A 27,321-nucleotide genomic window follows, 5' to 3' on the forward strand; every position below is an offset into this window, starting at 1 on the left:
AAAGGAAGGCCTCAGCTTCCTTGTGATGCCCGTGCAGGTACACATAAGCTTCAATGAGCTCACATCTGGCAAAACCATCAATGTTCAGCACGACATCTTTGAGGTCAGGGAGGCTGTGTACCTCACTAGTAGTAATTTTGGCATCAGCAACCATTTTAATGCCCAGTCTGCATATAAAATCATAATGTGAGTCAACATACCTCATAAACAAGTGGAAAAAAGTCTAAAATGCTACTTTCATAGATACTAGCCCCACACCAATGGCTAACCCCCAAAACCAAGGAACACTGTGGATGTCCTCTTCACGCTTTGTCTTTCAAATGCTCCTCATGGCGCTCATCATATGCATTTAAGGCTGCTTCTGCCTCATTCCTTGTGGCATTGGAGCAATAAGATGCTCCACTATACCCGTTCACTTGAAGGTGACAGTCTGTCCAACTGTCGAATATGCCCACCTGTCGTCCCTTGAAAACCACATAAAACTTATCCTTCGTCATTACTTGGTACAACATAAACAGCACATACACAGTTGCAACAACAAATGGTAGATAAACAACGTTTACTTAGATCCATAAAACCCATCCACCCAAAAAGATCATTCAACAACACATTCATAGTTCCATAAAACTCATCCATTAATAAACCATACTAATAAACCCATAAAACCCATCCATAAGTTACAACAATTCCATCAAACTCATACACCCAAAATATATATAAACATCACAAAAGTAGTTCATATATAAACGGTTCAACAAAAATACCCAACAACCCAAAAACCATCCAACCATAAAGGTACTCATAACTTCATAGGCAAGCGCCGCATAATGCGCCCCAACATCTCTACTCGGTTCATCTCGTTTAGAGAAAGGAAGGCCTCAGCTTCGTTGTGATGCCTATGCAGGTAGACATAAGCATCAATGAGCTCACCTTTGGCGAAACCACTAACCTTCAGCACGGCATCTTTAAGGTCGGGGAGGTTGTGCACCTCACCAGTAGAAATTATGGCATCAGCAACCCTATTAATGTTGGAAGACACAACCTGCAACTCCGATAGAAGTGCAGCATTAGGACGCTTTTTTGACTTCTTCCCACCACTAGCAGAAGTTGGGCCCCTGATAGGAGAGGAGTCACTAAAGCCCATGCTAATATCTACGACAGGTGTAGATGAAGAAGTTCTAGCACTATGTGGAGTACGAAGGAAGCTGTCAACCATATCATCGAGCCTAACCGAAAGGGTCGATGAAGAAGCACCCAGTGTGTCCTGCGTCGCCTGAGTGGGATTTTTGCTTCTGCTACTCTACCCATGTATATGAAATTTGAGCTTCTGCTACCCGCCCCTGCGTTAGTGGCTGCTCTCACACGCAACAGCCCATCCGTGAAATGCCTTATGCGATGGACGCTAGCAAATCCCCTTAATATATGTGGGAATAATTTGTTAGATTAAAAATAAATAAAATTAAACCATTACGTGTTATTTGTTCTTCTTTGTTCTTATTATATTATTGGGGATTTGCTAGGTACTTTCAGAGAAAGGCATTTCCTGGCTGGTTGTAGCAAGAGAGAGCAGCCAAAAAAGGCTCACTTTTCAGCACATTTTGTCTTATTCATTTAAGTCATATGAGGTGGCTGTTTTCTCATGCAACAGCCAGATGTGAAATGCCTTTCTGCCAAAGTCCCTAGCAAATTCCATATTATATGTGTGTTATATTGCCGATTATTTTTTAGATCTTCTTCAAACTACTCCTATGGTGAAAAAGAGTGTTTCCCTCGTCGATTTATTCATTAATCTTAACATTGAAATCATCAGTATCGTATTTGATGGATCGAGTTTTTTTTTTCTTTATTTTTTAAGTGTCGTTCCTCTCAAGCCATCATATTGCATATATCAGCTTCCAAAATAATGTGGGTTGTATTTACGTGTAGCGAGGGGGATTACCTCGATTTTAACATGCCTTCATACGCTAAAATTTTTTAATGGGACTTCGACAATCATTATATGCAGGGCGGAGGCACGGCCACCCTCCCCCCCCCCCCCCCCCCCCCCCACAATGACTTGAAGAATCCCTTTCTACGGTACTGATTCCTTGGCTAAAAAATTAGTGGCTTAGCTATTTTAGTGGTCATGGCCCCCAATGACCAATGCAGTCAAGTGTATATTAGTCTTGGCCCTCCTAAGTGTAAATTCCTGGCTCCGCCCCTGATTAAATGTTTAGCGCATGATCACAATACTATTGATTGATAAGGGAAAACACTTCGAAAACAGGATTATGTGTGGAAAATAAAAACAGGAGTGATGTGAGCGTTGATTTGACCTTTTTAATATATATTTATCGCTTTTATGGGGATTTGAACTCCCTTATTTTGTCTTTTAGTGGACGTGGCTCCAATGAATGATGCCAGTTTTTTTTACATAACGGACTCCCGTCTTCCTATCATTTATAAGAGTGTAGAGAATGCCCCTAAACCAAAACATTCTTTATAGTTTGTCTTAGTGTCATAGACCAAGTCATCTTCAACAATTTCAAAGGCCCCTATTTCACAATGTTCGTAGAATTTCGATGAGAAAAGTGCACATCTAGCAAAATTTATATGATTTTCATTCTAAGTTTAATTATGTACATCGTTAGGGTTAGGTGACTCCAATTGTTGTTGCATCAAAATTAATTACCAGCCAATGCTTGGTTTTTATGCACTTTAATAACCCAATATGGCCCGCGCATAACCCAAAGTCATTCTCCAAAATATGAAAACAAAAATATTCAATGCACAGTAGGCATCTATGTCCAGAGTTTTTATATGGTGTATGGTAGTATAGTCTGGTACTTTTAATCTAGTATTTTTTAAAAGTACTGTACGGCCCAGTTCATAGGATGATCCAAACCGTTCATTTGTTGGGCCACAAGGTAAATAGATTGTGCCGCAAAAAATCATTTTCACATGATGCTGCTAACCCTCCGATCTGTAAAGGGACTAGATCTGAGGGTTAGGATCGTCTCGTGGAAATGAATTTTCGGGGCACAAACTATTTACTTTGTGGCCCCAATAAATGAACTGTTTGGATCTTCATATGAAGTGGGCTGTACGATACTCTTTGAAAAATTGTTGGACTATACGGCTCAGGCACCACTTATATATATAGGAGATTTTATATGGCGTACCCCCTACACTTCACTACACGCTCGGGAACCTGTATAATTTATCATATAAGAGAAACCTCTTCTTACGGTGTTTTTATATGGTGTAAGTCCTTATAGTCCCTTATTTTCCAAAAAGTACCGTATGGACCACATCATGAGTTGATCCAAACCGTCCATAAGATGAAACACAACATAGATAGGCTGTTCCCAAAAAATCATTTCCATAGGATGATCCCAACTCTCTGATCCATAGAGGAACTGCATATTATGGAAACCTCTATAGATCGGAGGGCTAGGATCATCCTATGTAAATGATTTTTGGGGAACAGCCAATCTATGTTGTTTTCCATCTTATGGACGGTTTGGATCATCCCATGATGTGGTCCGTACAGTACTTTTTAAAAAATACAGGACTATAAAGACTTACACCGTATAAAATCTCCTTCTTCCGCATTTAAATCAACATCCGTTTGGGCTGGATGGGGTGGAGTGGTGGACCAACTGACCTCTCACCCCACACCCCCTAAATAAAATCCTAAAATCTCTCTCATCCAATAGGAGTCTGATGCATCATGAGCACAAACGTCTATTTACCCATCGCATAATCATCAATGACTGCCTAGTTTCGTGTCGCATTCTCAATAGGACCACAATCAGTATTACATAGGTATTTAAATTTCATAATTGAAGAATTTCAGATTGATTCGTCTCTAATGGTTGTGCAACACTTGTTAAGATGTGTTACTAACTTCAATACTTACTTCAATCCACTATTGATCGATTGCATTTTGGCTAGGGTGAACCTAAAAAACTAGATTGGCGTAAAATTTAGGGGCCGTTAGGATAAGTGGATTTTAGAATCCAAGTTTTAGTTTGAAAGATGTGTAAAAATCTGAATTTTACAATGGAAGTAGATTGCAGATGAAGAGTTTGAGTAAGAAATTCAGGTTTTAGAAATCTCTCCCCATCCTGAGATTTCTAAAACCTGAAATCATGGGACTATCTCCTACTCTCTCGCTAGAAGGAAAGATGGCGAGAAATAAGAAGCGACGGACGGTCTCCTTCTCTTGTCTCCCATTCAAGATTTTGAGGAGATCCAAGATTATAAAATCCGCGTATACAAATGGCCTTTAAGCATTATATTCTACAACGTATTAACACATAAGAGTCCAATGATCTCACTCGCATCCGATCTCCGACACATTTAGTTACATATTCCATAATCATCAATGCCGCTTCCGATTATGACCATTTTCTATTTTTGTCCAGTCAATTAATATAATGTCGGCCGACATAAATCAAGATCATCCTCCTGAAATAAAGGAAAAATTATCAAATTATCAAATTAACACATAAGGGTATCCCCCATTCGAATTGAGGTTCTAGCTAAATGGTCATGGCTTTGGAGGTCGGAGGTCGGAGGTTCTATCCCAACTTACCTACCCCAAAGAATAACATAAGGGGTGTCCTGTGATCACACTCGCATCCAATCCCCTAACACATGCTCCATAATCATCAACGGCGCACATAATCCCATCAGCATTTCCAATCTCCCCACATTCCAATCCGACGGCTAAAACGACCCAGCCAAAATATCACGTGCGCACGTTAGCACATTCAAGAGATAAACACTAACATGTACCGGAGGACCCTTTTTTAAGTGAAAAAAGATCTCTCATATAATCTCGCATCGTGGGAGGAATAAAGCCAATAAATCATGGAGGTTTTTATGATTTCATGCAAGCTAAGAAATTGTTCCCTTATAAAATGCTCAACAATTGGCATCCAACAAATCCCTCAAAAAAATTTCTCCCTTTAGGTTTTTCCTCCTCACTCTCTCCGTTTTTTTTCCCTTTTTTCACAGACGCGTGCCGGAAATCCTCAATCGGGATTTAGCATGTAAGATCACCCGTTTCTGAAATCGCCTCAAGAACACGCTATGTTTTCATTTAATCCTCACTTTTTATTCTTTTTTTCTCACTTTTTTCGGAGTTCTCGATGAAAGTTTCAATCATTAAGCTATTTCGATTTAATGGATGAAGGTAGAACTGCTGTAGAGAGCTCGAATTTCCTCCATATGATTTATTTGTTTGGTCTATTTTTAATATTAGGTTTAGTGCCGATTGATTGCAATTTGTGCTGATTTATTGATGCCCTGTTTTTTGGTTAAATATGATTTGATTGCTCTTTATTTTCTCTGATTTGATATTTCATGCAATTACTAGCTGTGGTTGAGATTATCTATTGATTTGTTAGCTGTCATTGAAGTTTGATTGAGCTGAGTACCGGTTTGATAATTTCATTGGGAAGTATTGAATGCGAAAAATGGGAATCTGATTGATTTTATTTTAACATCCAGATACTTCATTGCTGTTTTATTTGTTTATTTACTTATTTACTGGGTTGAATGGGGGTCATGCATATTCTATCTCATTGCTAGATATGCAGTTTTGGACAATTCCTGCATTCAATGAACATAAGAGGAAGGAAATCTCGTTTTGGTGTTTTGCTCCATTAGCTTTTTTTTAATGACTGGTAATGTGTTACTCCATTAGTATTTTGCATATGTTGTAAGAAAAGAAAGTTGGAAATTAATTTGTTCATCCTGGCTAATGATAAATTGATAACTTAATACTTCTTGTATTCTATGTTGTCTACGATTCTTACTGAAATTGGTAAACATTAAGACCATGTTTGGCCGTGGACGTAGCCACACACATAGTGTAGTGAACCACGTAAATCTCGTGTGCTTTATTTGTGGTTTGGCTTGCACTTTTATTTATTTGTTCTTGCAAATCTACTTTGGAAACGTTGCGTAATGTTAACACACAATACCGGAAACGCACTTTCGTGTTCGGATTGTTAACGGATCACCGCGGAGGGCTATTTGGTGCCCCGATTCCGCAACAAGCTAACCATCATGGTTGGCTTTCTTAAAATAGAAATTTCATAAAACATGGTAACCAAATATTCTTAAAATAGAATATTTGTCAAAATTGCTCTTTATCTTTCAAAAAAAAAAAGAAAAGAAAAGAAAAGAAAAAATAGGCCAACATGGTTATAGACTTAAGTGTAGTCTATTCCTCAACATCGATTATCTAGAGTTTGGACTCAAGGGTGTTCTATGTTCTATTACTTTTGTTTTGATGTTTTGTCACTGACTAAAAAAATCAAATATCATACATTTATTGGCTTTTCCATAAAAAATATTGTGGCTTAAATTAAGGCTTAGCAAAACTTTTCGTTGGGTTGGGAAGTAAGTTACAGTGTTACTTTTATGGCATTTTGCCCTGTTGGACATGGCGTTGCATTTATGTGGTGTATCTTATACTGCAATAAAAAAGACTTGATTTACTATTTTTATCCGTTCTCGCCTTCTCAGCATTCTTATATGTAGTTCAAAGTTCAAACACATTTTTAAATAATGGCTATATTTTCGTGCATTTAGGCCATGTTTGGCAACCATGAATTTTCTTCTTCTTCATGGAATATAATTAGTTTACAAAGTGGTGAGAGAGGGGTAAGGGGAGTGGGAGCGGGAGAGAATTAAGAGGGCAATTGTGAGATGGTCCGATGTAGTTGGAAAATAGGAAAAAATAAAACTCTATTTTGAATAGAGTTTTTCCTATGATTTGTGGACACGGACACGGAGTGTCGGACACGGCAAATCTCCAAAATTTAGAAACTAGGACACGGCTAAAATAGAAAGGATATATATGATACAACAACCAATATTAGTTAAAGAAGAGCTAAAAAGAGTTTATAATCAAAGAATAGTTAATAATAAAAGAGGTAAACACAATATGCAGTAATAAAACGGAATGTCACACTTGACATGACGCAAAAACGTGTTCACACACCCACATGAAGTCTAACACTTAAAGCAGTACATTTAAAAGTGTCCCAAGGAGTGTTGACACGGGTGGACACGCTTGTCGTGTCGGACACGACAAGACACGTTTGTCTCCAGTAAATTCAAAGTGTCGGCCAAATCATAGAATTTTTCTTTTCCTTGATTCTGAGCCACCTCTCACCTTATCCTCACCATTGCCTTCACAATTCTCTCCCTATCCCACCCTCATAGCCCCTCTCAACAGCACTAGATAAACTAATATTCAATGAAATTTTTTTCATGGCGGCCAGACATGGCCTTAATGTTTACCAATTTCAGTAAGAATCGTAGACATCATAGAATACATGAAGTATTGAGTTATCAATTTATCATTGAACCAACTGTACGGGCAGGGTGAACTGTACCATATAAAAAGAGACAATTGAGGCTTCCGGGACCATAATTTCATTGGAAGTCAAAGCTTCTTTTGCAACCAATGTTCTATCTTTACCGTCTGCTCATTCATGCGTACCCATCTTCTCAGCAGATTCAGTTCACCAAACATCATATTCTCTAGTAAAATGGGCAAACCTGTAAATTTTTGAATTGCTTGTGAAAAAATCATCACATTCTGCACTCTTTATGTATGCATGCATGCATGTATGTATACTGTAGATTTTATGTTCTCTCTTCTTCTTGTCCTGAATATATTCTGAATTTTAATCAGGAGTTATTCATTGGGTATTTGCATCTCATATCATGTTAGGTGCATTTCCTCTCATCATTCAGTTTTAACACTTAATGCCGATCATACTTGTATTTCGTGCAGTATATTTTTTCCCCTTTCGGATTGCATATGTGCATGACAATAGCAGTTTTGTTGTCAAAATAGTTCAAACTCGACAGAAACTGTATGGTTTTTTTTTTTTTTTTGAATGGTCTCTGTATGGGTTGATTAATTGACGAAAGCCATGGACTCATGGACTTGTCTCTGCATTTTGGCATAAACGCTCACTTCTAAGGACCTAGTTCGAAACCAATGCAAGGTGACCATGTGTATATGTACAGTGATAAACTTGGACATATAGGAGGTTTATCCCTCCCTGGCCAAACTTTTGATAGTATTTTCTTCAGTTTATTGTTTGCATTTTAATGTTGCCTTTTCTGGCCATCAAGCTTGTTGATACTAGATTTATACTTTTTTTTATACCGGATTTTTACTTTTTTTATGACTTTATCTTTATATACTACAAATCTATATCCATCTGTTGATGCATTTGACCTCTATTTTTTATTGGTTTTTCTCTTTATCTGAAAATATTATACCCGCTTATAACACTGACTTGTAATTTTAAGACATGCTTACTGTCAAGTGATGACATGAATTACTAATGTTGCTGTATTGTCATCACATATAATTAGTTAGCATTTAATCAATGTTCTAAAAAATGGAAACTGATAATGACAATGTGGTTTGGGAATCTTTGTCTTCCACTGGCATACTGAATTAGGCAGATTCTAGTACTAATTAAATGCTTTCATTTTCGAGGCCTATGCGCTGATTAATTTTCCATTGTCTTTTTTCTCAGAGTTGACGTGGAGAGATTCCTTTTGTCGGACCAGTACTGCTATTGGTGCAGATATTTGTTGATGACGAGTTTTATGGGTCTTTTCTCTTGAGTTCCCATTTATATTTTGAGCGTCTCTTGACCATTCTGTAACATGGAACAATTTCGGTTAAATACCGTGCTGTACATTTGTATATAATGGAACATTCCAGTGGTAGTGCTATTCATTCAGCTCTTCAACATGGTTGACATTATAATGTTTTGAATTTGAACCGAGAAAGTGTTACTCAATTATTCTTTTATGCTAAATATATAACAACATTTCATTGGAAATTTGTAGATGTAAATTCGATATACATGGGAAGGAGAAACAATTGACTTCTTTAATCGTGGATTCCTGATCATCTGAAAATTTGGAAACTCTTCTTATTCGTCCATCAATGGAGAGCTTAGCGCAACTGGAAGCCTTGTGTGAACGCCTTTACAATTCACAGGATTCAAGTGAACGAGCTCATGCAGAGAGCACTTTGAAGTGTTTTTCTGTGAACACTGATTACATTTCACAGTGTCAATACATTCTTGACAATGCTGTGACTCCTTACGCGTTGATGTTGGCTAGTTCAAGCTTGCTGAAGCAAGTTACAGAGCACAGTCTTTCTTTGCAACTCCGACTTGATATTCGTAATACTCTTATTCTGCTCATATATTTCTATGCCTACTATCCATGGATGATTCTTACAAAGTGGCGTTTTTTTTATGACATACGGTATCCCCACCCCAATTTTGAGGCGGGACTATTCCCAAGTGGCTATTTTTTTCACTTGCTCACCTTTGCTTGTAGTTTATTGCAGTTAGCACGTCATGCATGAAAACTAAGTCATGTTAGTCTTTAGTGGTTTTCTAGAAGCATAGATTCAGTAATTTCTTCTTTGTTTTCTGGGAATGGTTTTCACTTATCCTTGGCCGGGTGTGACTTATCTTTTATGGATAAATTTGAAACATGTGGAGACTTAAATTGTTTGATGTTTAAACCCTTTCAGTTCCTTTAATGTTATCATATGATTACGCTTCACACGACCTTTATCACTCATTGGTGATTCCTATGTTATTAGCTTTCTGAAGTCTTCTATTTGATAAATATGTATTTTTTTACTTTTACTTTTCTGAATCAACCTGTCTGATTTATCTGAAGGAAACTATGTGATATCCTATTTGGCCACCAGAGGACCTGAATTGCAGTCTTTTGTAACTGGATCTTTGATCCAACTGTTTTGTCGTGTGACAAAGTTCGGGTGGTTTGATGATGACAGATTCAGAGAAGTGGTCAAGGACTCAATGAACTTTTTGAGTCAGGTGAGATAACCTCCATCACTTAGTGTTCATATACTTCAAAGAGATCCGGCAGATCCTTCTCTTCTCTGTTTGTCGAAAATGGCCTCTGCGAGTATTATGCCTTTTCCATCTCAGCATTATGTTTACTTTATATATTTTTACCTGTCTCAGTTCATTATTTTCTATGAAAATATACTGGTTTAGTTAATTCCTTTTGACTTCAGTTTGTTTCCAAATGGTGCTTTCTCCTTAAATTTCAGGTGAATTTTTATTTTCATTGCCTTTTGAAACTCACATCATTCATTTCCTTTCTCTTTGGATTTGCTAAAGAATAAAGATGTTTCTGTCAATGCAACTGCTTTTGCCCAGTTGTTTCTATTATGAATTATGTTGTTGGATATCTACTTTTTAAAAAAAAAAATGGTTTGTTGGATATCTACTTATGGTCCTTAATGGCTTTTCACATTCTGACTGCCTGGCTAAATCCAAAACCTTCTGTTAACCAACACTTACTGAACCTGAGCATCTAAACCAGAAACATGTTCCATGCTTAACCTCTCACATATACTTAACAAAGTGGGGTTGAGCCTCTAGCTCAATTGGTCAAAGGTCGGAGGTTAAGTCCCAACTTACCTACCAATATATGTGTGTGTGTGTGTGTGAAATGAACAAATCAAGGGTTCAATAAAATCATTTGTGACCATTTGATTATTTCTGGCATGTCTTTTGACGATGAGGTTTGTGAGGTTTCTATATACATCAACTGTCTCCTGCTCATAAGAAAGAGCAGCATAAAGAGTTATATCAGGTCAAACCTAAAACATAAAATGAATGCACACGCATAAATAACCATTCAAGTGTTCACTCAGTTTGCATAGTTTACTTTGTGGCAATATTATTTGTGTTACCATTTGACTATTTTCAACATGACTTTTGGCGATGAGGTATGATAAATTTCGATACATGCCGACTGTCTCCAACTCATAAAAAAGAGCATTATAAAGAGTTTAATCAGGCAAAATTTAGAAACAAATGAACACACGCATTAGAGAAAAACTATTCAGCATGTTAACCCCTTTGCGGTGTTTTGGGCGTTTCAGTATAGCATGTTATTTAATTGTTGTATGTTCATAAATAAATCTGCATTTAAAGTTGCCACTAGACTAAGTATATGATTTGTTCGAAAGTAATTATCCTTGGAATACAAATCCTCTTACTTGGTGTAAATCCAACTATTCCTGTTCTATGATATTCCTTGTGGGCAACAAAATGATTTTGCAGCTGTCAGTAATATTCATTCTTATACTTCTTGTTTTTGTCAGGCATCATCAGATCACTATTCTATTGGTTTGAAGATATTAAATCAGCTTGTGTCTGAGATTAATCAGGTCAGTCTTTCTGAATTTGATCACAGTTCTATGGAAAATTATTATCTACACAGGCAAGCCTGTAACATATGCTTAACTTGACTTTCATTCTTAGTTCCATACAAAATTTCATTTATTTTTTTTATTTTTTATGTACTTATTTTTTCTGTATAATTTTTTAAGCCTATGTGTTGAGGCTGTGATCTTGAGTTTTTGACAGCAAGAAAGTTAAAGTCAGATTTGTTGGTTATTGGTCCATTACTGGTTACCTTTCAGTGTAACTAAGTCATCTTCCTAAAATAAGGCTGTTACTTGGGTGAGCTGTATTTTTAGTTGATAAACATTTCTGCTATTTTTCTTTCTAATTCGTGAATAAACCTTGCCACTGAAAACGTTGGAGGCACTATAACAAGGATATCATCAATGCCAGCTTTGGTTTATTGGTTTATTACTTTTATTGCTCAAGAAAAAAGAAAGAAGAGAATGTAGATTACTTGTTACTTTGTTAACCCAAGTGCGACTTGAGTGAGCTTCATTTGAACTTGATGAATAAAACTGTCACTAAAAAAGGTTGTGGAGGTACTGTAACAACTATTCCATGGTTAAAAAGACATTTTGCCGCTTGAGGCTTTTGTGTTTTCATGAAAGGCTTGACGGTGACACATCGGACATTCTTAATAAAGGACTATTTATCTTATATGTAAAACGGGGATACATTGTCAATTATTCTTTCTGATGTATAAAATAACAAACTTCAATGGAAAAACTAGCCGGAGATACAAGTCATAGATCTGTATCATTGCCTAGTAAAATCTATGGAAATGCTTGCGCGCACACATGTGGAGGCATTCTGGGTCCGTGAGTTCTCATTTCTTGGGAATGGCTGTGTCTTTTAATCATAGTTTACCCTCTGTCTCTGGCGTACTCTGGTTGACTGGCTAATGTGGTTATTTTGGGTTTACACTGGTGAACTGGTTAATGTTGTGTTGCCATATTGTGCCCTGTGTCTCTACCATACTCTCGTAGTAAATGTTGAATCAAGAATTTTAGGATTTGTAAAAAGAAATTTGGATGAATATCAGAAATGCACTGCAAGGGTTGCCAGATATAATTATTTGGTAGTGACACATACTCACCCATTTCTGAAGCTCACATCACATATTTGGAAATAAATTTTTACACTCCCTAGTAGGGAAAATCAGATCTCATTAAGGCTTGAGTTGGTTTTGGTAGTGTGGTGCTTCTGTTCCATGGTCCATCTCGCGTGGCACTATTTTTCATAGTTGCTCAAATGAAGGGGTTTCACTTTCAGTTTTTTTTTTCTTTTGTCTTTTCTTGTTCCATTGTTCTTCTCCTGCTTTTAGTTTGGATTTTCCAGTGGAGGGGTTGTGCTTTATTCTTTGTTGTGCTTCTCCAAGCGGAATCCTGTTCTTTTTGCAATTTTTTTCTTCATTTGGATAGATGATGAACCTTGGCTCACACAAATGTCTGAAGGTTCTTTGTGGGCCTTCAACATGCTTGGATAATATTTTTTTATGTGAAACAGTTTAGTTACTTATTAACACCAAAATATAACCGCTCTTGAGAGCAGCGTCTTGTTTGAGATGGCCTCTCTGTTGTAGTAAATCCTTCTTTCCATTTCAGTTGTAGGACAAAAGCTCTCGGGATATTTTCAAAATTTGATGTTTTCCGCAGGGTATTAGTGGGAAAATCTCCTAGACAACAAAAAATCACACACACACACACATTTCTAGAAGGGGAAACACTATACATACCCCCTTATCTTTATAATGTCACACCTTTATTCCTGGCTTATCTGTAACATCCATTAACATCTAATTAGGGAAGTTTTAGAAGCTATTGTAAGCATCTATTAATGCCCTTCCCTATTTGTTTTTTCTCGTTTGGAATTTTAAATGACTTCAAGAAATTTTTTTGTAGAAAAGAAACTATACCTTTGATTTGAAAAAAATAAAAAATGACAAATCTTGCATTAAGTGTTGTGATATTATTGTGGAAATAATTATGTAAAATCTTGCTACATCTTGAAGCTATTCTTGTTGGATCAATGCCATATGTAATGAGAAATCGAAATGTCGGCTGTACCTTTTCCTCATATTGTCAATTTTTGTGACACCGTCACTAACTTCGTGTCACTTCCTCATGTATTTCCTGCTTCTATTAACACTTACCAGGAAGCTTCCGACGTCTCCTGTCCATGGTCCTTCATGTAGTTCTATTTCTCTAAACTGGATCATTGTTTTCAAATCTCCTTTGCTTTCTATATAGCCTTATGTGTTCAGTTAATTTTGAACTATATCTTGAAAAATGATGGGCATGCTTGTGCAAAGAAATAGAAACATTTTTTTTGTCCCCACACATCAAGCAGCATGATTCTTTAAAGGTATTTGCTAGTGTCCATCGCAGAAGGCATTTCGCGGATGGGCTGTTGCATGTGAGAGCAGCCACCTTGTAAATGAAGACAAAATCTGCTGAAAAGTGAGCATATGTAGCTGCCCTCACATGCAACAGCCCATCCACGAAATGCCTTCTGCGATGGATGCTAGCAAATCTCTTCTTTAAAATAGATCAAAATTTCATGATACTGGAGAGTTGCCATCAAAGGTTCTTCTAGTTTTTATATGGTTTAGTGTATGGTGTCGTCTAAGGATTGTTTGGTGAATAGCATCAACTTAAGCTGACATAAAGGGATTTGCTGAAACTATCTCCCATAGTTAGTCTCATATAAATTATAAAGTTCGATGCAGCGACATATGCCTTAAGAACTTAAATATTCTTCATGAGCAACAAATTCGTCTAAATTTTAAGGCTGGTTATTGATCGAATCCATTCTGGCCGACCCCAACTAGTTTGGGACAAAGCTTAGTTGAGTTGTAGTTGAATTGAGTTTATTGATCGAATCCATTCACTTTTTCCTTCTTTTAGTTTTAAATTTTTTCATGCTTATCTGTGGATTGTCACCAGATTTTTTAATCAGATTTTGTCGACTAGCGATTTCTTCACTGACGCTATGAATTTATCAGCCTAATCCAGGATTGCCTTCAACACATCATCGAAGGGTCGCTTGCAATTTCAGGGATCAGTTACTCTTCCAAATCTTCCAAATTTCTTTAACATCACTCCGCCAACTTAAAAATGACGGTAATAATGGCAGGATGTGAATGCTTTTGTCTTGGTATTTTCATGTCAGAGTCCTGGTGCTTGTATATAAATCATAATTATTTTTTTAAATGTTAGAAATCATAATTATTTGTTTTCCCATTACCCGGTGTTTGTTTTCTTTTCCATGTAATGTGCAGTGGCCAGCAAGTTGCAGGAATTGGCACTTTCTCTTTCTCTCAAGTGTTTATCTTTTGATTTTGTTGGGACATCGTTCGATGAAAGTTCAGAGGAATTTGGTACTGTGCAGGTAGTTATCTACTAATAAACACATCTTATTTGTTAAAGTTTTTTTTAATGAAGGTAATTCAGTTCATTTAAAGATATCTTGCTCCACTGTAATTTTGAATATGTTCTGGTTGTCTCCCAGATTCCGTCTTCTTGGAGACCAGTTCTTGAAGATCCTTCAACCTTGCAGATTTTTTTCGATTACTATGCAATAACTAAGCCTCCTCTCTCAAAGGAGGTTAGCACTTGTGAAGCTCAAAGTTCTCTTAATTTTATTGTACATTGCTTACTCCCAAGTGTTAGGAAATTTATTCTTTTCCAACTTACTTTCTCATATGATTTGGGAAAAAAAGTTTCTCTATGGTTGCCTTCTTTGTTTTCTGCACAATGGCAATATGAATTTTTCTCCTTTTTAATTCTCTCTCTAATCTGTCTTTCGGGAGCTGTAAATAGTCCTGCTACTTGATGTGATGGTTAAAATTATTGTCATGGTCCCTATCAGTCATAAGTTTTTTATTTATTTAGTATGTTAGAAGCTATTTTGAACTTTTTAGCTATTTACTTGATTTTCATTTCCTTCCATGGCCAGGTTACACTATCCTCTTTTAGTAAGTAGCATGCCAGAGTGTGAACTGTTGCTCCAATTTGTTTTAGCTATTTACTTGATTTTCATTTCCTTCCATGGCCATGTTACACTGACCTGTTTTATATAAGTAGCATGCCAGAGTGTGAACTGTTGCTTCAATTTGTTTTAGCTATTTAACTTTCAAAAAAATAAAAATTGTTTAAGCTATTTACTTGATTTTCATTTCCTTCCATGGCCATGCTACACTATCTTCTTTAATATAAGTTTCATGCTCGAGTGTGAACTGTTGCTTTGAACGAATAACATAATACTTGCACAAATAAATTGTTGATAAATTGATCTATTGCCTCCTTTATCATGTCGGTCCTGAAGTAGGATGGCACAGATTCTCTCAGGGATTTCTGGCCTATTAGCCTTGTGGGGAGTATCTACGAGATTCTTGCCAAGGTTCTCTAGTCAAGGCTTAGAACGGTGCTTGAAGGGCTTATTTCAACTCTTAGAGCGACTTTATAGCCATACCGGATTTTGGTTGGGTTCTTGATTGCTTGAGTGTATCGGCTCGTAGTGGAAGAGTGTGACAATGTATCTTGTGCATTTTTTTATCTGGAAAGTCCTACGACCTAGTTGAGTAGGGGCTTCCTTGTTTACTTGATGCACTATATGGGCTTTGATGCCTGGTGGAGAGGGTTGATAATCTAGTGAGTCTCCTCAGCTTGGATTTGTGCTTGTTAATGGGTTGCAAAGGGCTTCTTTTGCAAGCCCTCGTGGGCATTGTCAAGGAGACCCTCTTTCCCCATTCTTCTTCACTTTGGTGGCAAAGGCCCTAACCAGTTGGTGGCTAAGGCTTGTTGGAGGACTTCAAAGTGGACTCTTGCAATCTTTAGATCTTTCACCTGCAATGTGTAGATGATAGCCTTATTTCTGTGGAACTTCAGAGTTTCAGGCTTGCAACTTGGTGGCAGTCCCTTAGTGCTTTGAGGCGGTTTGTGGACAACGAATCATGTTTTTTAAGTTCGTGGTTGTGGGAGTTAGGGTGAAGTAGCAGATTCTTGGTAGATTTGCTTCCATCATCTGATGTAGGGTAGATGATCTTCCTTCATCTTACCTCGGCCCCCCTCTCTGTTTTGGGAGCCCTTGCAAGGCCTTGGCCACCTAATCATCGAAAGATTTTTCTACTTGGAAGACGTCTATACTTTGTCTTAGCGGGAGGGTCACTTTAGTGAAGTCCGCATTGGCCAATCTTTTGTTCTACCTCCTCTCACTCTTCCATTGCCTAGCTAGTGTCATGCAGAGTCTTGATTATCTTCAAAAGAACTTTCTTGGAAGTACCACTTGGTGGATTGGAATACAATTTGCCTCTCAAAGGAGGGATCTTTGGCCATCCATTACCTCGAACCATGAACTCGACTTTGACAAGCAAGTGGCCATGAAGTGGGGGCAGTCATTGCATCTCAAAGGTTTGTGGTTGAGCCTGTGTGGAGACTTGTCATTGCGAGGAAGTAAGCAATGAAGTGGGGGCAGTCGGCAGGCATATGATAGGGTGGGATCCTTAGGGTTTGGAGCTTGGAGAGATATCTATCAATGCGGGTATGAGTTTTATAAAAGCATCAAATTCAGGGCTAGAATTGGTGATTGCATTAGGTTTTGGCTTAATCCTTGGTTCCATTAAAAAAAAAAATCCTTGTTTCCATGCCCTTCCCCATGGGATGATCGATCCTCGTTTCTTTCAAATGGATATGGAAAATGATGCGAGTGTTCAAAGTTCTTACATGGCTAGGGAGTGTAGTGTATCTTGGATCATGCATTTTCACTGGAACTTCCGGTGGGAAGTGGATTTGATGGTTGAGTTGATTGTGATCCTTGATTCAGTTTAGATTACGAGAGTGGCTTTGGTTGGCCGGCCTGGAAGTGAACCCTATCAGGATCCTTCTCAGAGAAATCCTTATCCGTATGGTTAGCGGCGGATGTAAGGACCCTTCTTATAGATTTTGGTCTGTCCTTACATCCTTCACGTAGGTCATTTCTCTTGTGGCCGGGTGTCACATTTTAAGCCTTTTAAGGGCATTTCTAGCTCTGAGATAATCCGTATATGGGATTTCTGGTGATTGAACCATTTTAGTAGTGAAAGCTTGACCCTCAGGTGGGCACCCCCCTAGTGGGAGTTGTTTAGTTGAATTTTTGCAGATCCATCCTTGGGAACCCCGGTATGATGGGTTTTGTTGGTTCTTTCATTATCACAATGGGCTGATTAAGTTTGCTTTCTCTTGGCCAATTGGTATCAATTATTCCAATGAATCAGAGGTCCTGGCCCTCCTACCCTCCCATTATTGGCAGGACATGTTTGGGATCATTTGATTATCGAAGCGGCCTCTTGCAACCATCAAATAAATCCTTGATACGGATGGGTACTCCTCGCCGTTCATGAACTACTTTGAAGAGATCATTGACGGTATGACTTGCTTTGACATATCTTTCTAGCACGTTTGTAGATCAGCTAATGGAGATGCTGATTCATTGGCATAGATGGTATCAATTAGAGTTCAATATTTTCCTCTCATGCCTTCTCTTTGGAGGTGAATGGTCTTAGTCATGAGGTGGTTCGACTGTTCAAAGTTTTGAGTAGAAAGAGAAAGATCAACTATCAAACTTGATTTTTCTATAAATGATTTATTAATAACTATTGGCAAGCCTAAGAGTATAATTGTAATTTTATGGAAATATAAACGATAGTCAATGCCAAATCAGTTTCAGGGATGTTTTGGAAAACACAATTTAAATTCTTAAAATTTCAGATAATATCTGTTTTTAATGACTAATCAGAAGTTATTTTTCTAATGAGGGACTTATTCGCAAAAATCCCTTTTTCTATCATATATCTAAGTTTTATTAAAAGAAAAGAAAGTACAAAAAATAGCCACGGTTTGAAGGGACCACAAAAGCATAAAACATATATCACACCATGCATTTTTCTATACATCTGACATGTAATGCTGGGATTGAACCTACAACCTTAAGGTTGAGGAACAAAGCCTCAAGCAAAATTCTACAATATTTAATATTTTTATTTAATTCACATGAGAGTTAGCTTTTGCATTCCCTTTCCTATAAATGGGGAAAATGTGATCAACCATTGAACAATGACAAAAATCTGGGGAGGTCTTTTTTCAACCATTTGATCAGTAGCTTTGGGTCTCCTTTAATCCATGACTAGTTATTCTTAAACATTTGAAAAAACTTTGTGCTGCTATATATTTTCAAAACTTTGATGGCTGCTCACTTGGGAACCAAGGACCGGCCGGTATTTCGTGGAGTTTTCTGATACAGCAATGGGACAACTTTTTGGGGAAATCTCTGTACCCATTGGCATCTCGGATTGATGAGGTAGGGCGTTATGGTCTGGCCCTCAGATTTTCAGTGCCAGGTTTGGTGGGAATCTTGTATTCGAAGGTGATTCACATAGTGCTGTGAGCTGGGGTCCGGTTTATGCAGCTGGCCATGGCGATTGTCACACATAATAAATGAGATAGGGAACCTTACTAGAGGGAGTAGTTTTTACTTTTTACCTTTCAGCATCTCCTACATGATGCCAATGGCTGTGCTGAGTCGTTAAAGGGTAACCTCTGCATCACCATAATAAATGAGACAAGAAACTTACTAGAGGGAGTTATTTTACCTTTCAGCATCTCCTACATGATTCCAATGGCTTTGCTGCTTCGTTAACTAAAAGCGGTGTTAGCGGGGATCAAAAAGTAACCTTTGCATCACCAGTGATCTCATGCTATTAGTACTTTGTTTTTATGAAATAAGTTGTTGCTTCTCAAGAAAAAGATGGAGCAAAATATTATATAGTTTTTTGGTTATAAAATTAGAAAAAAGGAAATAAGAACCATAGTTGCCAGCATGGGAAACAGATTCGGAAAGCGAAAAGGGAAACGGAAGCGGGAAACGCAAGAAAAAGAAGAAGAGGGGAAATGAGAAACGAGAAAATAAAATAACATAACAAACCGTACGAGAAACGTTTTAGAAAACACATTAGAAACATTTTAGAAACGATAGAGAAACATTAATGAAAACTCATGTGAAACACAAGGAAAACATGAAAGGTATGGTTTTGTAGATTTAAATTTTGTTAAGTTCAAATTTCTTTTTGGATATTTCTTACTTTTAGTTTTTATTACGGTATACTCTGTTGTTCTCCTTTTTAATATCTTTTCCACAATTTTTTGTTTTTTATTTATTTATAAAAATGATTTTTGTAAGTTTCACACATATTGCCCACACATTTCACATACGTTTTCTATAGGTTTTTCATACGTTTCTCACGTGTTCCATGTAAGTTTCTTATATGTTTCTCATGCATTTCGGAAATGAGTTTCCCACCTTTTAGGGGAAACATCTTTTTGGAGAAACGAGTTTCCCACCTTTCCGAAACCTGTTTTAGGGGGAATGGGTTCCCCACCTGCCTAAGGAGTTTCCGGCTACTATGATCAGAACCAAGGAAGCAGGATTCTTTCCTAGGAGTGGGGAACCTCGATTCCCAGGTTCTCGAATTCGAAACGGGAATCTTCTCGAATCCCCAAAAACTGGGAATCCCGGTTCTGATTCGCCGGAAACCCGAATCCCACTTTTGGGAATCGCGGTTTATGATTGTCCAAAAATCCGATTCCTACTTTTGGGAACCACGGTTTAATGTTATGTCAAATGGGTTTTCCGGGAGATTCCTTGCGATGCCCAACTCCCCAGCGATTCCCCGGTGACTCTCCGGCAACTCTCCGGCGACCTCACGATTCCTGCTTCCTACCATCCTGGGAGCCTTCGATTCTCACTTTCGATTACCGCTCTGGCAACATTGATAAGAACAACTTAAATAACATATAAATATTTAATTACCATTCATCTACAATCCATTCAATATTACTTGTCAATTTTAAAGAGGAAAGCAGGAGGAAAAAACCGGCATATGAAATATATACCTCAATGGAAGGCTGTGATATCCCATCTCGTCACGACATGTCTGAGGAAGGAGGGTGCTCAAGTTCGAAATGGAAGGGGGAGTAGGATTTTCCGTCCATAGAAGATGATCTAAAACTACTGAAGGAACTGGAATATGAGGAGCGATTGGCTTCTGAAGATCTCCCACGCCGAGAGAAATCTCAATGAGATTCTGGAATAGACAATGGAAGCAATTTAAAAAGGACGCAAGTGTTAATGCAGAAGAGTTTTTCAGGATCACCGGGGGAAAAACTGCCAAGGAATTATTTTTTCCTTTCTATAAACTCCCCCATTTCAAGCAAGCTTTGGCTGAGGAAAGGCGGGTTCGGCGTCTCCGCTAGGAAGAGGAGAAAGTGGCAGAGATAAAGCGGTTGGAGCAGTTGGTGGTGAGTTTGGATAAGGGCTCTATCAATTCTCGAGATTTGAAGGACCTGGAAAATAGCTGTTTGATTGGAGAATCTTTGGGAAAGGGAGAAGAAAACAAAGGTAAAGGAAAAGCTTGTTTTCAGGGGTAGCTATAGAAGAAGGGATTGTTTCTGAAGAGCCAGTTGAATCGATGTCAATAGGAGATGTTTTTGGAATAGGGTTTGGGGATGGCAATGGGGTGAAGAATTTATTTGTGGTGTTAGCAGAAAGAGATATAAAGGAGAAAGGGAGAAAGAGAAGGAAAAAGTAAAAGGGAAGCGGGAGGCCTTGCCTTCTGAAATCTAGTGGTTGGCTTGTTTTGGTGTAATTAGCTGTTGTGTAGGTTTTGGTGTTTGACCTTTTTTTATTGTTTAGCTGTAACGACCTGGCTTCCATTGCCTGGGGTTGCTATGAAAAACCACAAGATTTTTTTTAAAAAACTACAACAAGATAAATAGCGGAAGCGATAAATGAAACTTAATAAATTAAAACCTTTCCATAAATATCGTTCTCAACAACTAAATTATAACCGGTTCTCAAATTTATAAACCACTATCCTAAATAATTAAATCCAACCATAACAATTTAAAACCAACTCACTAAAGTCTTTAAACCAAAAGTATAAAAAAGAAACTAAAGTCCACTAAAGACAACTCTCGGTAATGACATCATGCCACACCGAACTTCCGACACCGAACTCTTCTCATCCCGCATTGGTTTCATCAAATGTTTTCATTGGCGAAGGCTCCTTCCTCGACACTTACATTCCCTGTAGGGTAAGTGGGTTAGAAGCAAATATTGAAAAGGCTCAAAGACTAAATCTAAACAATTATCATGATATTTATCAATCAAATCTCTACAGAAAAAAATAATAGTTTGGTAAATCACAATTTTAAAATAATTGGAACACATTTAAAATAATTAGGAATGCAATGCATGACAAAATTAATCTCCTTTTTCCCCAATGATCATGCGGCAATCCCCATCGATTTTCTTCTCATGTTCCGCGGTGGCTTTTAGCTTGGCCGGTGATCATTGACCATCGAGGACCCTCCGTTCCCTAATGGAACGTGATCCACTTTAGGATCAAGGTTTTAATTTTGGTTTCGGTACCGATTTCGGAGCGGAGCGAAATCCGAAATTTCGGCGAAATCTGAAATTTCCGGCCGAAATTTGGTATTTCAGTTCGAAATTCCGGACCGAAATTTGGTATTTCAGTTCGAAATTCCGGACCGAAATTCTGAAATTTCGCCGAAATTTTGTAACACTTTTTAAAAAATAAAATAAAATGGCATTTTCTCGAAATTTCGGACCGAAATTTGAAATTTCGCCAAATTTCGGTTTCGGTAATTTCAGTTTCAGTGTCCACCAAAATCCGAAATTTCGGATTTTGATCGAAATTTAAAACCATGTTTAGGATTTCTATCGGTTCACCACAAGGGTTCCTCCCAATGCATCGCCTCCCAGCTGTCGTACGCTCTCGGACTGGTCGGCTTTTGGCTTTTCTCCCAAGGTTGGATCCAAGAGTTCTCCTTAGTCCTCCCTCCCATTTTTCCAATCCTAAGTATGATAAAACTCTTTTGATAACCATGCGTGTCTTCTTCTTTTTAACTTAAATCTTTTCTTTTTACGAATCTCCTAAATGCAATCTACTCATAATAATTTACGATTCAACTTATAACAGAGTTCATAACAAAATTTCCATTTAAAACAAGTCTTTCATAAATCATGCAATAATTTTATAACAGCTATTATCATGGTAAATATTCGAAAGATAAACTCAAGAAAATTAGAATAGCCTTAGTGATTGAGTCAGCCCAATACTTGCCTTGTTGTCTGAATTGGAGAAATCTGAAGTAGCCTCTAACAAGAGTAAGAAAGAAACAGTCCTGGAAATCATAGAATCATACGTACTAAGTTTTCCATTCACGAGAAACTATAAGTCTCATCCAAAATGAGGTACACACCCTAAAGACAGTCCTTTTACCCTAAAAATCCCCTTTTTCATAGCTATATAGTAATTATGTTTTATCCTTATAAAAATCTATAAAAAATTGATTTTTTTTATAACTTAAGTGCTAATTTCCTAAATGATGTAAGTTAGAAAATAAAATCTTTCACTTAATAGGAATCTCTTCACAAAAATAATTTGTATGTTTCCTATTACACATATACAAAAATGTTTTTCCATAAGATCCTTAACCATCTATAATTACACACAGGTAAAGGGCTGTTTTTATAAAAAAACAGTTAACAAAGTGAAATAAACATGTACAAATAGTGCTGATTTTGATTAAAATAACACCCTAAAACATGTAGATTACATATATACATCATCCCTCCTCCGAAAAACAATATTTGCACTTTACATAACAATTTTATAAAAAAAAATTACTTAAAATCAGTCCTTAAAATCAATGATTCTTGCTGATTTTTTTAGGAATCAGCCCCTTAAAAGTTTAAAAATATCATATATAAGATATGTACCATACATACAGCAATACCTATAACTTAAACAACACATAAGAAAAGAAATCAACCCAAAACAATCCCTATTCACATTGCTTATCTGCTGATTTTTGAGAAAATATACACTTTAAAACCTTTATAATACACTAGCTTATCCAAACCTATATGAATAACAAACATACATACACAACACATCGAATATATAGTAGATTTCTTTGAAAAACAGCAGTTATTATATGCTGATTTTTGTATAAAAACCTTGAAAATCATTCAAAAAAATACATATATAGATTCTTGTCACCCAAAACTAACTTCCCAACTCTTAAACAAGATTATTACACCCAAAAACCCTAAAAAGAAACATCAAATTTCCTTTCTTGATCCAAAAAAAGAAAACCCAGACTTATTCGAATGAAAAATAAAGATTAATTTCTTCTGGCACTTGATGATAAAAGTCAAATTGAATTGAAGTTCCCAACTTTTCTTCTCCTCTTCTTCTCTTCCCTCTCTTTCTTTTTCTTTCTTTCCTTCTATCTCTCTATTTCTCTCCTGGCCGTACCCTCTCTCTCCCCCAAACGTATGAAATCTTGGGAAGAGAGAGGGTCGTCCAATAATATATAGAGTGTGTGTGTGTGTGGTTTCCAAATTTTGGTGGAAACCTTTCCCAAACTAATTCCCTATTTGATTTTAATTCTATTCTCCTACTTTATTTCTAATTGCATATCCAAGGAGAATAGAAACTTTACCAAACTCTACTTGTAAGGAGAAAAGTGGCGCACACAACAATTAATAGAAGGTTTGGGAAACAAAAACATGCGCACGTCCCACCTTGGGAAGCGTGCACGCCTAAAACATTGTGGAGATTTGTATATCTCCGAAATTGTAGCATCTTGTTATAATTTCTCCTATTTACTTTCCTTCTTTATATATTTAGATCTTTTCTAATCTTATTTTTATGCCTGCTTTTATATATAATATAATATACATATTGGGATTTGTGAGCCCACAAGTGGCGCCACTCCAAATTTGGAGTGGGCGGATATATTTTTGGGAAGGATGGGGATTTTGGGGAGGATATGGGAATGAGCCTGATCTAAAGGGATTTGCAAATACGATACTATTTTTGGGGAGAAAATAGGGTACATGGCTATTTTTTTTGGAGATTGAGCTACGGCCAAAAATTGGAGGCCTCTAAATACGAAAGGAAATTTCTACATTTAACTTTGCAAGTGCCAAAACTACCATTAAGTCAATACTTGAGCAATATACTAGTTAGGGTAATTTAGTCTCACACTCTTTATTAAAATTTTGGGTTGTAAGTAACAAATTTTTAATTAAAAAAAACCCAAATCAAAGTGTCGGTTGTTACATTAGTCCTCCTTCTTAGTTGTTGCTTTAGTAGTGTGTGTCCCTCCTTCGCGGGGATTTGGGTTTCGAAAAGTTCTTGGGTTTTTAGGAATCATCCTGGAAATTGGGTGTCGTCTTGGAAAGCTAGGCACTGATAGAGTGTAATCACTATGATTGTTATGGCTTTTAGAGGGTTCTTTTTGGTGATTTTTATCTTGTTGCTTGCTCTGTAGAGCATGGGCTTCTGGCGGTTAGATTCAACATGGTTTGCGATTGGGAGAATGCTAATGCTACATCCAAGTATGCTTGAGGAACCTTGTTCTTCGCTGCTTAGGGAACTTTTCCCTGGATTCTTTCTCCGATGTTTGAGTTCGTAAAATCGAAAGGTGTGTAAAAGTCTTGATCTAGTTGCCTGATTAAATTCAGGTTTCTTTTGTCCTTTTCTCCGCATGTTTGAGGTAGTATTTGGGATTTGGTTATCTTGGTTTTAGCTGGTGGGTTGGATTCTGTCCTCTCTCGGTCAAATGTGGCCTGAAAGTATTTCAAGTGTTCGGTGGCCGGTAGACTTCATAGATCTCTTGCTGAGAGGAACACCTTTGGGAGTCTTAAGGCATTATTTGGAGTGGTTTCATTTTGCTGAAAGGAGAATCATTGTAATGCTTAAACAAGACACTTCTTTCTTGTAGTAGTTTTTTGACTGCCCCTTAGGGCTTATCCTGGTTCCTCATTTCTTGTAATTGCAAGCTGGGACCTCTTGTCCCCAATGTAATTGTTTTATATGAATACAATTGTCATTTTTCAAAAAAATATTACTAATGAATTTGTCACATGAGTTTTATGTTTTATTATGCAAAAAACAGATTGAAACCTCCAATTTTGAAGCATGACATTTAAACCCTATATATGAACGACTTAAATCAATGTACAAATAAGTGTTTTGCTAGATCTACCTTCCATCATGAATTTTATCTTTTATTATCTCGGAATATGGCATTTAAACCCGATATATCCAGGCTATCAACATTCACTAGAAGACCATGGTGGCTGATAGTCCTGCATGAATCATGACAATACCAAACTCCTTCCAGATGTAGAACTGAAGTATCTCTCCAAAGATGTCTGCCAAATCAATCATATGCCCTCTCAATTTGCTTTGGTGACCCGGAGAGTTACTGCAATCCACTGTCTGATCTCCAGAAATCCTTTGCAGTTATCCTCTTTGGGTCTGCCTTACCATTTCTTCCCGCATTAGATATACTCCGGTCCATTTCTTAAATCTTTTCGTCATCTCATAGGCTCACCATTCTCTACTAAAGTCTCTCAATCATCATCAGAACCTCATGCTACCCACTTCCTCAAAACACGCAAAAGCCTTGTCTCTCAATATCTGTTCAGTGTTCACCCCTTTTATGGTGTTTTGTGTCGTGGGGGATCATTGATCTTGTGGGCCACCAAGGGACCCCTATGGTGTCCTTTGATCACACCCCAAAGCGCCTTGATTTGGCAAGAGGTTTTTTAGGCCATTTGCTGGGAATGACCGAACAGTTAGGATCATCAGTTTTGGGTGATACTCGCGAGCACAAGGTCTACTGGTGTACCACCATATCAACACCCTGATCACTATATACATGTGCCCATGTTCACAAATATCTCTGATATTATTTTAAAGTATCTCGATATTTTGTTATGTTCTTATTAAACTACAAAATCCCAAAATTTTCCCAAGATTTTGGAAAACTGTCGAGATATCTTCATCTTTTGTTTTTACCGTGAAAATTTCACGAAAATATTGCTATAAATTCACGATATTATTTTTTATCCTAATTTTGTTCATAAATTTAATATTGTTTTAATTTTTTATTATTATAGTTTTGCCCGATATATACCTTAAAATTGCAAAAAAAAAAAAGTTAATATGTCCCGAGATACACCTTGCCTAAAAATTCTCCAGACAAAAATTTGTGACTGTGTGCCATATGAGAGCAAATAATTGATCTTGGGGGTGCATTGGTTTATAGCATTTCTTTCTGCATGTGTTTGATTGGATTTTGGACTAGGTCTTCTTCTTTTTAAACCCCCCCCACCCCAGCTCCCCCGTGCTTAAATTTTACTTTATGTTGCTGCCTTTTGCTTGTTTGCTTTTACTTTATTTCTATGCCACTTGAGCATTTTTTAAATACCGTATGCAGTTTAATCACGTACCAACTCTTATTTTTGTATGACACTTTGTATTTATCTAACTTCATTTGTTGGACACATGCTGGTTGAAAACTCGACATCCTAAATTTTTAACATTTTTGTGTTATTATTAATGGTTCACTATTTTTTCTTCTGAAATTTTTATCTTTTGAATTATTTCTTTGCACAATTCTTAATTAAAGGTGACAGAGAAATCGTTTCTAAGGTCTCATGTTTCCTTTGCTGTTTTTGTTCATAATTCTTTGCTCTATGTCCCTCAATTTTTAATGTTAGATGCTCTCTTATTTTCAGGCTTTGGAGTGCTTAGTCCGGCTTGCTTCTGTAAGGCGGTCTTTGTTTGTTAATGATACTGAACGATCCAAGTTTCTGGCCCATCTAATGACAGGAGCCAAAGAAATTCTGCAAACAGGCCAAGGTGCTATTCAATTTTACATAAACCAGATTTTTTTTCATTCTTCTCCTTTTGTCTTTTCTTCTATCGTTTGCTCACTATTCAATAAAACAAAATACAGAGTTGATACTCAATGCAAAACCAGATTATTGCAAATATAAGGGGGATAACAATGATGGAATGTGAATACCTGTATTAAACATCAAACTTAAGCTTGAAAGCTTGAATAAAACATCCATCAATATAGCTATTCATAAAAAAAAAAACATTTTTGTAATACCTTGC

General features: G+C 37.1%; 1 protein-coding gene across 4 annotated transcripts in view; it reads left to right on the forward strand.

Annotated features, from left to right (window-relative positions):
• Positions 1 to 4,831: 4,831 nt before the first annotated feature.
• The window catches only part of LOC143888435 (ARM repeat superfamily protein), a 77,751-nt gene continuing 55,261 nt past the window's right edge, over positions 4,832 to 27,321 (forward strand). For 2 of the 4 annotated variants that reach the window (XM_077392857.1, XM_077392860.1), the window contains exons 1-9: positions 4,836 to 5,039; positions 8,562 to 8,754; positions 8,881 to 9,221; positions 9,733 to 9,893; positions 11,195 to 11,260; positions 14,284 to 14,401; positions 14,560 to 14,669; positions 14,790 to 14,885; positions 26,937 to 27,060. In XM_077392857.1, the coding sequence (XP_077248972.1) occupies positions 8,981 to 9,221; positions 9,733 to 9,893; positions 11,195 to 11,260; positions 14,284 to 14,401; positions 14,560 to 14,669; positions 14,790 to 14,885; positions 26,937 to 27,060 (916 nt within the window). In that variant the 5' untranslated portion in view covers positions 4,836 to 5,039; positions 8,562 to 8,754; positions 8,881 to 8,980. Of the gene's footprint in view, positions 5,040 to 8,561; positions 8,785 to 8,880; positions 9,222 to 9,732; positions 9,894 to 11,194; positions 11,261 to 14,283; positions 14,402 to 14,559; positions 14,670 to 14,789; positions 14,886 to 26,936; positions 27,061 to 27,321 lie in introns of all 4 variants that reach the window. The other 2 variants (XM_077392859.1, XM_077392858.1) reach the window with 2 other exon arrangements.

Source organism: Tasmannia lanceolata, unplaced genomic scaffold (genome assembly GCF_043159265.1).
Source record: "Tasmannia lanceolata isolate RefF3 unplaced genomic scaffold, GAP_Taslan_0.1 ptg000012l, whole genome shotgun sequence".
NCBI classification, from domain to species: Eukaryota; Viridiplantae; Streptophyta; class Magnoliopsida; order Canellales; family Winteraceae; genus Tasmannia; species Tasmannia lanceolata.